Source organism: Cygnus olor, chromosome 22, assembly GCF_009769625.2.
Source record: "Cygnus olor isolate bCygOlo1 chromosome 22, bCygOlo1.pri.v2, whole genome shotgun sequence".
Classification (NCBI taxonomy): domain Eukaryota; kingdom Metazoa; phylum Chordata; class Aves; order Anseriformes; family Anatidae; genus Cygnus; species Cygnus olor.
In genome coordinates, this window is record NC_049190.1 from 238,877 (window position 1) to 252,430 (window position 13,554).

A 13,554-nucleotide genomic window follows, 5' to 3' on the forward strand; every position below is an offset into this window, starting at 1 on the left:
AGCCCTGGCAAGGACTTTGCGAACTCAGAGGCACTAAAATTTACACATCTGCAACAGAAAGCAGCCATACACATCAGAACAATGCTGCCGTAGGCTAAGCCCATGGTTTTCCTTGGCTGCTGCAAGCAGAAGGACTTGGTGCAAGGCAGCAGCTCCCCACACACCCCGGGGCACCAACAGCCGCTCCCGGCCATAATCTCTCTGGATAAGCTCGAGCCTTGGAGCCTGTTCACATCATTCATAAGCTGCTGTTAGCAACTGCAGCAAAATCCCCAAGAGAAAAGGCCTACATTTTAAAAACAACAGAAGCTCAAAGCCATTTGCAAAGAGCACAGCCTGTGCTGCCTCCAGACCCTCAAAACCCTGGCTTGAACTCGCCAAGCCTGGGACAAGTTCCCCTTCCCAGCTGCCACACCTGCCCCCCATGCCGCCGGGCTCACCAGGCGCTCCATCTCCTGCTCCCGCATCCGCTCCTCGCGCTGCCGCCGGTGGTACTCCAGCAGGTCGTCTTCGTTGTCGCTGATCTCGGTGATGCTGTTCTTGCGTTCCCGCACACCCGCTGGCAGCCGCATGTCCCCCGATAGCTTCCGCTGGGCACGGGGGCTCTGCCGGGGCGAGGGCATGGCCAGGGAGCCCAGGCTGTATGCAGGGCTCAGGCAGGAGCCAAAGCTGGGGCGGCGCGGGGCTGGCTCTGCCAACAGCGGAGACGAGGGGCTCCCAGCCCTGCTGCTCCTCCCTGCTGCGGGGCTCGGCTCGTCGTGGCCCTTGCGCCTGGTGCGGGGGCTCCCAGGAACCTCTCTGCCCAGCCGGGGCTGTGGGGAGGGGGCATCCGGGGCTGCCCGGGGGCTGGCAGCCCTGCGCGACAAGGAGGGGCTCAGTGGAGGCAGCTCCCGCATGCTCTCCACAGTCCTCCGGGCTGCCCGTGGGCTCTCGGGGGGCTGCAGCCCACGGCTGCTCTGGCTGCCATGTGCTGGCCCTGCAGCGTCTGGGAGAACCCTGGCTGCGGGCTGCCGGACAGGGCTGGGGGCTAGGGGGTCCCTCGGCTCCCTGAAGGGGCTGGGGGGCCGCTCCTGCAGGGCTGCCCGTGCCCGCGGCACCGAGGAGCCCAGGGTCCTGGGGGCCAGGCGGGGGCTCCCAGATGGCTGGGCGCGGGGGCTGCCTGCCCTGTGCTCCCCGAGGCCGATGGAGATGGGGGCCGCGGGGCTGTCCGGGACAGCCTGCCAAGCGCGGGGGCTCTCTGCTGGCCGCGTCTCGCTGTGGCCCCCGTAGGGCAGTGCCGGCAGGCGCTGCGGGGGGGGCTGCACGGTGTGGTTGTAGCTGGAGGAGCGGAGTGGCACGACAGGGGGCATGGCCGGCCCCTGCTCCTGGCTGCTGGGTGAATGGCTGGCATAGCCACCGCTGCTGGTGGGCGAGGAGAGCGGTGAGAAGGGCGGGGAGGCGTTCTCATAGCTGGAGCCCCCCGAGGTGGCGCCGGGGCTCAGCGGGGGGGACAGGAGGCAGCGCCCACCCCCATTCACCATGGAGCACAGTGGGGACTGGCCGCGGGGAGACGGCTTCTTGCCAGGGGACGCCGGCTCCTCCAGCACCAGTGAGTCCATGATGTCCTGCAGGTCCTTCTCGATGGAGCTCACCAGGGAGCTGTGGCTGGGCTGGGCGCACTCCCCCGCCGCCAGCTCGTGCAGGGGCAGCTGGCGGCTGCCGTTCACCAGGGCCTCGGGCTCTGCAGGCAGACATGGGAGCAGGTTTCAGAGCAGGCTGAGGCCCCGCACCGCCCCGCTCCTGCAGACCCTGCCCCACCGGCATCAGAGCAGCACAGCCGCCTGCAAGGTGCGGTCCCCACAGAACGACCAGCACTACAGACAGCCCCTTCCCCAGCCCTGCTTCGAGCCACCCTGCAAGACTTGCAGAGGGTCTGAGCCCCTCTCCGAAGCCCTCCGCTATCACACTGACTGTCCCCGGCGACCTGGGGCCAGAAGACAGGCTGGCACCCAGCTGGTGTCCCACTGGCCCCATCACCAGGGAAACAGAAACCCGATAGCTCTGCCTGGCCTCTGGTGAGGTGCCTGCCTCGAGGAGCTCCAGCACCGCTCCCCAGGCAGCAGCTGCCCATGGGGCTGCAGGCACCCGCTGCTCTCCCCCGGCATGCGGCAATCCCAGGGGGCTGCCCGCTGCTCTGCGTCCCTCGCACATCACCGGCTGTGAGAGAGAACCTGATCAGAAGCACTTCGTAGCTGCTCTCTGGGTGGCCAGAGAGACTCCTGGCACAACGGGCACAGAGCACACACTGAGCTAACAGCCCGGCCTCTCACAGCCTCTTACAGTAAGTGATGGGATCGAGCAGCAGCCTCGTCTGCTCAGCAACTCCACGGCAGGCCAAAGCTCACTTCATTTCATTAAATCCTCTCTCCCCACAACACAAGGCCCCTGCCCCATCTGCCTGCAAAATCATTTCATGGGAGCAAGCCGAGCGGCCCTGCAGCGCTCTGTGACAGGTAGCCAGCAGGGCACAAGCCACGCTGGCAAGCAGCCTCCCAGCTGACACCAGCCCCTCTCGGGAACGCATGGCGTGTCTGGACACAGCCCGGCAGGCCACCACCTCAGGTGCTGCCCAGGAGGCACCAGGCTGCACCCCGACCCCCTGCACACCACCAGTATGCCTGTCACTCAGAGAACAAACTCGTAACAGCAGCCACGGCTCTGGGCCAGGACAGCGTGCCACCCCGGCTGCGTCACTGCGCTGGCACGGAGCAGCTCTCCACGCTGCGACAGGGAGCACAGCAGGCAGATCTCAAGCAGCCACGGCAAAATAGGCAAGCAGCAGCCCAAAACACCAGCACAAGGAGGTTTCACACCCACCTGGCCCCTGCAGCAAACTCCAGGAGCACCAGGAGCCCTGAGGACATCAGAGAGGCCCTGCTGCGAGGAACACCACTGGTCCCACGGCCCAGGAAGAACCCAGAGTAGCGGGCAGCATCCCTGCACAAGCAATCCTGGCTGGTGCCACAGGGGCAGGGGGTGCAACCAGGGACCACGTGGGAAGCAGCTGCGGGCAGTCACAGGACATTCTGTAGACGCGGCAACTCCTTGTGTCCTTTCTCCCTGTCCCCCAGCTGCAGGGTCTGATGCCTTCCTGGCCCTCAGCACCGTGCACGTGGCACAGGGGAGGGTGCCAAGCTCCTCGCACAGTGCCAGGGCATGCTGGTCGGGGCAGGGAACGTGGCTGCCAGCCCTGGTACTGCTGCTGGGTTTCAGACATCTCCAGACATTGATCTGCCAGGGGCCAGGCACACTGCCTGGGAGCAGCGCTGCACCTCAGCGCAGACACTCACCCCATCAGCTCTGCAGGAATTCAAGCACTCCACGAGCTCACAGCATCCGGCCCTGAAGCTGAGCAGTGTGCAGCCGGACAGAGCCAACGAGCACCAGTGCCTGGTGCGATGCTGCCAGAAATACTTCCAGCACCTGCAGCATCCCCAGCCTGGCACCAGCTGCCACTGTGGAAGGACCGGGGGCTATCCCAGCACCAAGCAGGTCCCCTCCACCTCCAGGGCAGGGAGGGATCATGCTGGGAGACAGCAAGCAGCAAACTGTGCTGGTGAAGGCGCCAGCTGTGCCTTGCTTAGGGATGCTGCTGCGCACAGCCCTGGGGACCACAAGGGATGGCACACAGGAGCTGTGCAGCATCAGCACAGGGCCCGTCGCATCCCCCGCCCAAGAGGCAGAGTGCAGGGAGCTCACGCCCTGCAGACAGACACAGGGAGATAAGGAGCTGGTTAGATTAAGCACCACAGCCAGGGAAACGGCCTTCGCAACCTCTTTGTAGCCACCCCTGAATGTAAACAGCAGCTCCCAGGCGGGGGGGTGAGCGGTGCACACCCCACCACCCTGCAGCCCTGGCACCGACTGAGGGGTGAGAGCCCTGCCCAGGCAGCAGCACGGCCCCGAGACCCACTTGTGGTCAGGGGACCCAGGCTCGGCAGAAACCAGGAGCTCTGCCTCACTGCCCATACAATTACACTTTTCTCAGGCGTCATTAATAATTAACAGACATCAGCACAGACAACAGGCCAAGTCAACAGCGAGCAAAGGCCCCATGGAGCATCTGTGGATGGGTGCGAGCAATGATCCGGAGAGCATCAGCCTGGACACTGCTGTGACGCTGGGTGAGCTCGTGCAGCTTCATCCCCCCGCCTCCCCAGGCGGGGAGGTCAGCAAACAGCAACCCTGCACAGGAGAACCCGAAACGAGGGCTGAAGAACACCTGCTGCAGGCAGCCTCAAGCCCTGCTGCCAGCTCCCCAGGGGGCTCAGGGAGATCCCTGACATCCCCACAGGCCTGCCTGGAAGAAAAGGGGTCACCTACTTGCTGGCACTCCATAGATGGCTGCGGGGCTCCTGCCCCCTGCCGGGATCATGCTCTTCATCCACTTGGCTTCAGCAGGATGGTTGAAGCGCAGGAAGGTCGCCTGGCCCAGGCAGATGGTGCAACCTGTGGAGAGAGGGGGTGTCAGCTCCCTTGGGGAGGCAGGAGGGCTCCCCCCCGGTGTGGGCAGCAGCAAGGAGACAGCCGGCTGGGCATCCTCGGGTGATGCTGGGGAAAGGAGAGACGGGAGCTGGCGAGGGCAGGCCAGGGGGCAGTACCCGGCCGTACCATGCTTCCCAGGGTGGGAGCAAGCTCTGCCATCAGCAGAGGCTTAGGGCAAGCCTGTAATCCAGGTCACTCGCCGCCATCTCCACAACTGGGTGCAGGCAGCGCATCTCGCGCAGCCACAGCTGGGGCCTGTGCCTCGGCACTGCGCGTCAGAGGGAGCTGGCAGTGGTCCAGCACCGCCGCCAGCTGCAGACAAGACAGCTCCTGTCCACCACAGGAGAACACTGCTTCTTGGCCCAAACCGGGAGCTTTCGCAGGGAGGGAAGAGGAGGAATGCAGGGAGGGAAGCCAGGCTGTGCAGCCCAAGGGAAACAGCAGCAGAGACTGCAGATAGTCGCCGCTGAGTGCAGGCGGCCCTGGCCACATTGTTTGCTGCACAGCCAAGTGGCCGCCTGCCCCAGCCACATACTGAGAGACAGGCAGGGGGACCAAGACTGGGTAGCATGGGGAGGGCAGCAGCCCCATTGTAGACTGCGCTTGCTGCTCCCCCACTGCCTGGACGTAGCTCAAAGCACCCCAGTGGGGAAATGCTGCCAACACCTGCCCTGCAAAGGTCCCTCGGCAGTAAAGACAACAGCCTCCGGAAGCCACAGTGCCAAAGTCCCACACCCAGCCCAGGGTGCCTGGGAGCAGGCAGCATGCAGCCAGCCACCTTCTCAGCCAGTGCTGCTGCTGCTGGGGAGCCCTGTGCTGGCAGAGCAAGGCTCCTTCCTGGCAGCCAGAGCTGCCGACACACCCCGCTTTGAAGCGCCTGCCAGAGCCCTGGGTAGAGACTTGCTCCTCACTGTCAGCTGCAGCCGAAAATCCCTTGCTGGAAGGGATGCATTTTTTGTAGCAGCTGAGCTGGCAGGCACTGACCTGGAGAGCAGCGTCAGCCTCAGCCCCAGCCCTGCCAGAGCTGGGGGTCCAGAGGGAAGGGAGCTGGGCTGGGAAATCCCCAGGCAGGCGGTGGGAAGAGGAGGTGGGAAGAGGAGCGTGGGCAGGAACCACCCAGCGCCCACCGCCAGGCCGGGGGGAGCAGAGGTGACACAAAAGCACGCACACAACCCTGCGGGTCCTGTCGGGGAGCTGGCCAAGTCTGGCCCAGTGACTGCATCCTGCCTGCCCAGTGATGATACCAGCACCTGGATTAGCTCTGGGCAGCATGGATCATGCCAGGTGAGAGACACCTCACAAATGCTATGTTAGCTGGCATAGCCATCACTTAGACTCATCCCCATGCAGAGGGACCTGACTGCCCCCGTGCTCCTCCAGCTCAGGGGAGCCAGACACTGGAGCTGCTCTTCCCAGAGAAGTCTCTGTGGCGTCCACCAACCTCCCACCCTGCTGAGACCTGCACCTTCCTCCTGTGCCTGCTGCGGAGGAGCCACATAGTGCTGCCCACCACAAGGCAGGAGGGAACAAAGGGACATCATGCAGCCACACGGCACCCAACAGCACGGCAGAGCCCCAGCACCCATCTCCATCACCCATCAGGCCCCTTTCTCCTCCAGTGGCGTGGCTCTCACCATCCCCAGCCCAGGCGGGCCAGGGTTCCCCTTTGAAGCCCCCAGCCGCCTCCCAAGTGGGGAGTGAGGTGCAGAGCAACCCTCCCAGCCGCTCCCGGGCAGTGAAGGCTCTCCTGGCTCTCCAGCTGCAGCAGGAACAACTCCCGTGCCGGGTGATAGCCCGGACAGCCCACGGCACGGCTCCAGGGGGCCGGGACAAGCTCCCCCCGGCCAGACGCCCCCCGCGCCCCCGGAGCCGCAGCCCGGCGGTGCGGGAGCCCCCGGCCCGGCTCCGGGCCTTCGTGCGGCTCCCCCGCGCCAGCAGCGCCTCGGGTAAATCACCGCCGCTACCGAGAGGCTGCCGGGGAGAGCAGGATCCGGATTTCTGACTCCGGCGCAACCCGACACCGCGGGCGATGAATGAGATGGCGGACGGCGAAGGGAGGGCAGCAGCCACCGGTGTCCGGGCGGCCGCGGGGGGAGCCGGGCTGCCCGGAGCCGACCCGAGCGCGGGGCCACCCGCCAGGGGGGAGCCTCCCGGGGGTGCCTCGGCTCCCGGCCCCGCGGCGGAGCGGCGGCGACTCCCCGCCAGCCCGGCCCGGTGACAGCTCCGCACCGGCTCCGCTCCACGGCCCGGCCCGGCCTTTCGGGTGCAGACGGGTGGCGGCTCCGCGGGGCGCCGGCAGCCCGGAGCCGCCGAACAAAGCCCGGCGGCGGCGGCGCTGCCGCGGGACCCGGAGCGAGCGCAGGCCGGCCCCGGTGCCCGGTACCCTGCCGCCCCCCGGTGCCCGCCGCCCCCCCCCAGCCTCCTCTCCGCCGGCCCCCGCCGCGCCCCCGGGCACGGCTCCGCGCGGCTCCCCCGGCACTCACCGCGGAGCCGCCGCCGTGCCCCAGCCGCCCGCAGGCCGCCGCCGCCGCCCGGGCAGCGGGGGCCGCGCACCGGGACCGCCCCGGGGAGGAGCCGCGCGGGCGGGGCACGGGCGGTGCTCCCCGCCGCAGCACGGACGCCGTTCTTCCTGCGTGCCCGCGGGCTGCGGCCAGAAAAAGCGACTCCCGAGGGAAGCGGGCAGCCAGGGAAAGCGCGACGGCGGCTGTGCGGGACCCGCCCGGGGGCTGCGAGCCTCGGCAGCGCCGCTCGGGCTCCCCGGTCCCTCCCCGGGGTGCCAGGAGCCCTCACCCTGCAAGCAGCGGGAGGGAGGCGGTTGGGAGGGACGGCGGGGCCCGCGGCCACCCCAGCCGCACAGGGACCCTCTGAGCACCCGGCCCCTGACGGGCTGCTCCTTCGGGAAAGGTTGGACGTGGTGCTGAGGGACGTGGCTTAGCGGATGATATTGGTGGCAGGGGGACAGTTGGACCAGATGATCTTGGAGATCTTTTCCAACCCTTATGATTCTATGATTCCTTGCAGACCTCAGCAACAGGTCACAAGATAATTTTCTTCTGGGGCAAAGACAACTCCCAGATGGTGCCCGCACCCTGGCACATCCGCAGCCAGGAGCTGCTGAGACAGGACGGGCAGTGGCAGGATGGCTCCCGAGAGACCTCCAATATCTGATGGCACAACCCTGCCCATGAGGGCCAGCTCCTGCTCTGGAGCTGCTAACACCAATCTCTGCAGCACAGCCCTACCTTGGGTGAGGCGCGTGGGCCGCTGGATCTTCACTCCATCGATGGTGCAGGCATTGCCACAGGGGTGCAGGGTGAGCGTCCCCCGTGCGTTCTCGATGTAGCAGTGCTCAGGTGCCAGCCCAGGGCCCTGAAGGACAATGTCCTTCGCAGCCGTGCCAATCGTGGTCCTCCCTGCCAGGAGAGAGGCTGAGCACTCCTGCTGCCTTGGTGGGTGAGACGGGCTCCCCACCATGCCCACGGGGCCCCCAGAAGCCACTGCAGGCAGCAGACAGCTGTGTGGGGTGGGGGTGCTCCTGCACACGGGAGGCCACGCCAGCAGCCAGCACTCACCTTCCTCCAGGGGCAGCAGCGTGATGGCAGTGCTGAGACGGCCGCTGCCCAGGCTCACCAAGTGTGGCTTCTCCGTCTGCACCTTCAGCCCTTTGCCTGTGTCTATCAGGTCCAGGGGGCTGTTCTGCAGGGGACAGAGCAGGACAGGTCAGGGCTGTGTGAAGCAGCCCATGAGCCCACAAAGCTGGGCAGGGGGCTGACCCCACACATGCCCTTCTTGGCTCCCTTGCAGCTGTCTGCAAGCAGAGACAGAAGCTGCCTCTGTTGCTGCTGTGTGCAACAGAAACAGTTCGTGCACCTTTACAGGTTCCTCATCTTTCCATGGCACAGGATGAGAGGGGAGGGATGCTCACGACACCTGCGGCAGCAGCCTGCTCCCCCACACTGCCCACCCACCCTGGGCTGCTCTGAAGCAACCTGCTCTGTGCCTCCAGCACACGGACACACGACCCCAAACACCCGCGCGCACACAGCCGTGCAGACAGAGGTGTGGCAGCTGGGCAGGACAGACAGACAGTAGGACACAGAGAGCCCGGGGCTCCTTCCCACCCTGCTGCCAGCCCTGGGGAGCTGCACTTGGGAGCATGCCCAGGTCAGGTCTGTGGGGGGGATCCTTGGGGCTTGGGCTACATCTAAGAGGATACGAGCCAGCAGCCACTTAGCTCAATTGGCTTTACGCTGATCCCGTAACAGGATTGGGTTGAGGAGAGGCCAGAGGGCAGCATCGCAGCAGGGCTGGCGCAGAGGAGAAGGGCTCCCACCATATCCCTGCTCTCCATTAGGGGCTCAGCACTGCAGTCACAGCTGGGGTTTGCCTCCCCTCACCGCACCCTGTGCCACTGAGTCAGGGCCCTGCTGTATGCTGGGGCGGTGTAGGAAGGGCACGGCTCCCTCCACCTGCCACGGCCCCGCGCACTCACCTGGATGATGGTCTGGACCCTGCGGGTTGGGCTGGCGACGGTCCTGCTGGATGCTTCCATGGTGCCTGCACGCAGGCACCTGGCGATACCAGGCACGGGCTGGGAGAAACAGAGGTGTCAGCGCGGGCAGCTGTGCCAGAACTACCAGCACAGGGCTCCGTCTGTGCTGCAAAGTTCCCTGGGCTCAGTTCCTGTTTCTGGCCCTGCGGTAGCTACCCAAAGCTGGTGAACATCCCTGCCCAGCAAGACACAGGCTCCAGCTCACCCAGGGAACCCCTCACACACACACACTAGGCGCAGGAAGAAGCTATCAGGCTGTGTGTAGCAGCTCTCCCAGGGACAGGAGCGTGTGGGGGCTCCCCACATACTGCCACCCCCCCCCAGCCCTCCCACCCCACGTAGGCAACCATTAGTGGCAGGCCTGTCTGGCATGCACCTGTGTGATGCACAGACACGGCAAGAGGCCAGTGGCCACCATGCTGCCGGCTGGAGTGGCCACCCATTGCCTTCCCCCACACGGGGAGGAACCTGGTGCCGTGAGGCAGTGATTTCCCTCACCCGGCACTCACGCCACTTGTTGCGCAGGGATGGGATGGGACATGGGACTGGACGCTCCAGGGTTACTAAATTTACTGTTGTCGGTTCCCAACGTCCCTCCCTTCCGCCCAGGCCTGGCTGCGTTCAGCTTAACCCTTCAGCTTAACCCTTCCTGGGCACGCTGGCCCCACCATGGGCGAGCGCAGCACGGGAGTGGGCTCACCCCGGTGGGGATTCTGGCCCGGTACCAGCTGCTGCTCGCAGGTAACAGAATCCTCTCCCTCCCGACTACATGGGCCCCACGGCCTGTGCGGAGCAGCCAGGGTGTGCAGGGCATAGGCACGAGCCCCACGCTCTGCTCCCTGCAGCAGCCCTGCCCCAGCATCACCCACAGCCCCAGCGCTCCGCCGGGCGAGGGACAGCCCTCCCCGCCCCGCCAGCACCGAGCGCAGCTGCGGGGGCGAGCGGGTGGCTATTACACACTGCGGAAAAAATGAAATGCTGGAAAACAGCAGGCGTTGGATCCAGGGCTGGGACAGAGCCCAGACCACTCCGCTCAACATGAGGGCTGGCTGCCCCAAAGCGACAGCCCAACAGGGCTGTGGCCACCCTGTGCAGGATAGGTGCTGATGATGGGCTATGACCAGCCCGCAGGCAGCTCCCCAGCACAGTCCCTGGGTGCCTGGGAGCAGCCCTCTGGTGCCCACCAGGTGCGGACGCGGGACCCCCTGCTTTCCCTTACCTGCCACCCGGTCCTAGTGCGGGTGCTGAGCTGGAGCCTCCGTGGCAGAGTCCCCACATCCCCCACATGCTGCCGGGGCCGGCAACTGCTGCCCGCACGTGGGTGGACCACGCTCCCCAGCATTTTAAGACCCTGTTGCCTACCCGTACCCCTTCTCCTCACCAACACCGAGGCCCCACAACAACGTCCGGAGGAAAAGCCAGCGAGGGGCCGGGCTCCTGCATAGGAAGGGAGCGGAGCCAGGGTGGGATCCTGTGCAGGCGTTAACCCCTTCCCAGCACGGTGATCCCCGCCATGCCAATGTGCACCACCGTGGGCAAGAAACAGGGGAGCTCCAGCCCCACCATCCCGGCTGCAGCTGAGCACCCTGGCTGGGGTATGTCCCCAGTCCTGCCCACGTCCTGCTGCCCAATCTTACTTGACCCTGGTGTCCTCTACTCCATCACCCTCTGCCTGTCCCACAGCTGGGACGAGGACCCCACCATCGGCTCCAGCGCCCCCCTGATGCCCACCCTACTTCGTGATGGCCCCGGCCCCCCGGCAGCACCCTCACCTGCTCCTCACCGCTTCCTTGTGCTGGAGATGCCTGCCAGTCCCCGGACTGTTGGGTGCAGCAGGGCGCCCGCAGCAGCCCCCGTGTCCTGGCTCCCCTGCACAGCCCTGCACAAGCAGGCTCTGTCAGAGGAATGCGGGGCGGGAGCGTGGCCGCCCTGGCCGGCGCCCCACCTCTGGTGCGGACAAGGCTGCCTTTCTTCTCTCGCTGCAGCCTGCAAAACACGCTGCTTGTTCCTGCCGTGGGAAGAGGCAAAGGCAGCAAATGCCAAGGGGTCGGGCTCAGTTACTGTCAAATAGCAAGCAGTCCCCATGCCCCCTGCGTGCAGGGCCGCTCGCGGGCTGGCGGCTCCCTCCGTGACTCCTGAAGCTGAGGGAAGACAAAAGCCCCTTTCTTCTCCGGGCAGGGCAGGGGCCTCACCTGGGAGGATGCCCAGCCCTGTGGCCCCTCAATGCCCACTCCCGCTCAGCCCCACCACAACGCAGGCTGCAGGGTGATGCTGCCCCCCACCACTCGCTTACAGGGGCATGGGGAGCCCCAGCACCTGGCCATCCACAGCCTGGGAACACAGCAGGGCTGAGCCCTTCCTGCCCGGAGGCCCCACGGTATGGGGCACCCTGCTGCTCCCACCAAGACCCAGCCACAGCACAGCACCACCTGCCCTGTGCCCTGTCCGTGGGGCTGGACGCCAGCCGCCAGCCGGTTCAGTGGCCAAAGCCTGCCTAGCTGCGTGCCGGAGCAGCACAGAGCTTGGCTGGTGGGGACACGGCCAGGGAACAGCAGGGGCACGCTCACACAGCGCTGTGTGGACGCACTGCGCTCTGCCTGTCCCCCGCTGCCTCCTGCAGTGCCAGCAGTGCCTGAGAGCGCCACGAAAGGGGGCAGGCACGGGGTACCTCTGCTGCCCTCCCCCCCATCCTGGGGAAGCCAGGAGGAGCCCCTTGTCGCAGATGGGCCCAGCGCATCGTGTCCTGCAGTGTGGCCTTTCCCCCCGCCCAGCTGCTCGGATGAGTCAGGGAGGAAGCCGCACGGCTGAGCTAACGGGTGAGCACGCAGCGTCCACAACCTCCATCCAACTTGGCTGCCTGCTCCTTCCCCATCTGCTAACACACTTAAAGTGCTCTCACCCCTTCCCACACCCTCTGCCCCAGCAAACATGCAAACAACAGCCTTTCCTCTCGCAGCTGGGGAAGGGGGAAGTGCGTCTGCAGCACGGAGCGGGGGGGAAGGAGCTCAGAGCAGCTCGGGGCCCAGCGGGGGAGGCTGCTCCCTGCTGCTGCCTCCCGCCTGGAGCTGCCCCACAGCGCCAGGGCCTGGGTTCAGCGCAAGACTCGGATGTGGGCAGAGATGGAATAAACACAGGAGATGAAGGCAGCACACCCAGGTAGCTCAGAGCAGCAAGGAGCAGAAAAGCAGAGTGCCCAGGGAACCCCGAAGGTAACACAAGGTCCCCACAGGGAGCAGGGGGATGCTCCTGCCGCCCGTCCCACCTGAGGGGGGGCCGCAGAGGCCGCGCTGCAGTTGCTGGGGCAACACAACGCACCCGGCAATAACATAACATATATCAGCTGCCAGACAGCTCCTGCGGGAGCCGAGGAATCCTGGCCGCACCCGCTGATCTCAGTGCTCCCGGGAAGTGCTCCCACACCGCGTTCCAGCCAGGGCCACGGCCCTGAGGGCTTCGCACCTCCGAGGGCCGTGGATGCTGTGCATGGAGGCACTGCCCTGAAGCACCACAGGGAGGGCACGGCTCTGACTGCTGCCCTGTCCCCACTGCTCTGCTCGAGCTCATCCACCTAGGACCTCAGCCAGCACTGCAGGGACAGGCAGGCAGCTGGCTGCCAGCACTAAGCTCCAGGATGCTTATCAAGGTAGCACAAGTGGAGACTTCTTCCTCAAAGCACCACCACAGCAAACAAGGGATTCTCATCTGCAAGCCACACATACAAGCTCAGCTCAGCTCAGCTCGAACAAGCAGGGAGCACCTGTGGCTCCTCACTAACGACAGCCCAGGGCCCACAGCACAGGAGCAGGGTGGGTCTCAGATCCAGCCCCCGGCGTGGCAGCCATCACCCAGCCTGATGTTCAGCAGCAGGGGTCAGGGATGAGCCTGTCGGCTCTAGAACGGTCACCGCTCCTCCAAGTCCAGTCTCCGGCTGCTGGCAAGCGCCACCTCGCCACACAGACCCGTCACACAGCTCCTGTGCCCTGCACAACACCCTGCCAGCAGCATCCCCCTGCAAGCCAAAGCACGGCCACACGCGGGGCTGGGGCGGCCGGGGGGCTTACGGGACCCATGGGGCCAGCGAATTCCTCGGGCTTGCCAGCAGGAGCCTACTTAAGGGCCTGAAGGCACCGGGAGGCTCGCAGCAAACAACGTCCCACTCCAGCACAGCCAGGGTGCAGGACCGCCCCCAGGCCCAGCCTCACCCTGCAGCCGCCCGCGGCGAGGGGCTGGGGGCCGAGAGCCTCGCGCGGCCCCACGACGGAGCCGGCGGTCCCCAGGGCTGCGCACAGCCCCCCGGTTAACGCGCCGGCCCCCGGCCCGCCCCCGCGTCCCAGCAGCGTTTCGCAACGCCGGGTTTTCCTGCCCGAAGGGGTTTTCCGGCTGCCCGGGGCACAGACCCAGCGCCGTCCCCGGGCTCCGCCGTGGGAAACGGCCCGCGGGGGCCCCCCGAAGGCGGCGGCGGCTCCCCCCCCCCGCGC

General features: G+C 66.3%; 1 protein-coding gene across 19 annotated transcripts in view; it reads right to left on the reverse strand.

Annotated features, from left to right (window-relative positions):
• The window catches only part of PHLDB1 (pleckstrin homology like domain family B member 1), a 30,617-nt gene extending 17,400 nt beyond the window's left edge, over positions 1-13,217 (reverse strand). For 4 of the 19 annotated variants that reach the window (XM_040534187.1, XM_040534191.1, XM_040534192.1 and 1 more), the window contains exons 1-6: positions 10,296-10,800; positions 9,017-9,115; positions 8,097-8,220; positions 7,767-7,937; positions 4,363-4,488; positions 441-1,720 (exon numbers count right to left, since the gene is read on the reverse strand). In XM_040534187.1, the coding sequence (XP_040390121.1) occupies positions 441-1,720; positions 4,363-4,488; positions 7,767-7,937; positions 8,097-8,220; positions 9,017-9,115; positions 10,296-10,418 (1,923 nt within the window). In that variant the 5' untranslated portion in view covers positions 10,419-10,800. Of the gene's footprint in view, positions 1-440; positions 1,721-4,362; positions 4,489-7,766; positions 7,938-8,096; positions 8,221-9,016; positions 9,116-10,295; positions 10,803-10,848 lie in introns of those variants that run through there. The other 15 variants (XM_040534186.1, XM_040534188.1, XM_040534203.1 and 12 more) reach the window with 12 other exon arrangements.
• Positions 13,218-13,554: the final 337 nt, after the last annotated feature.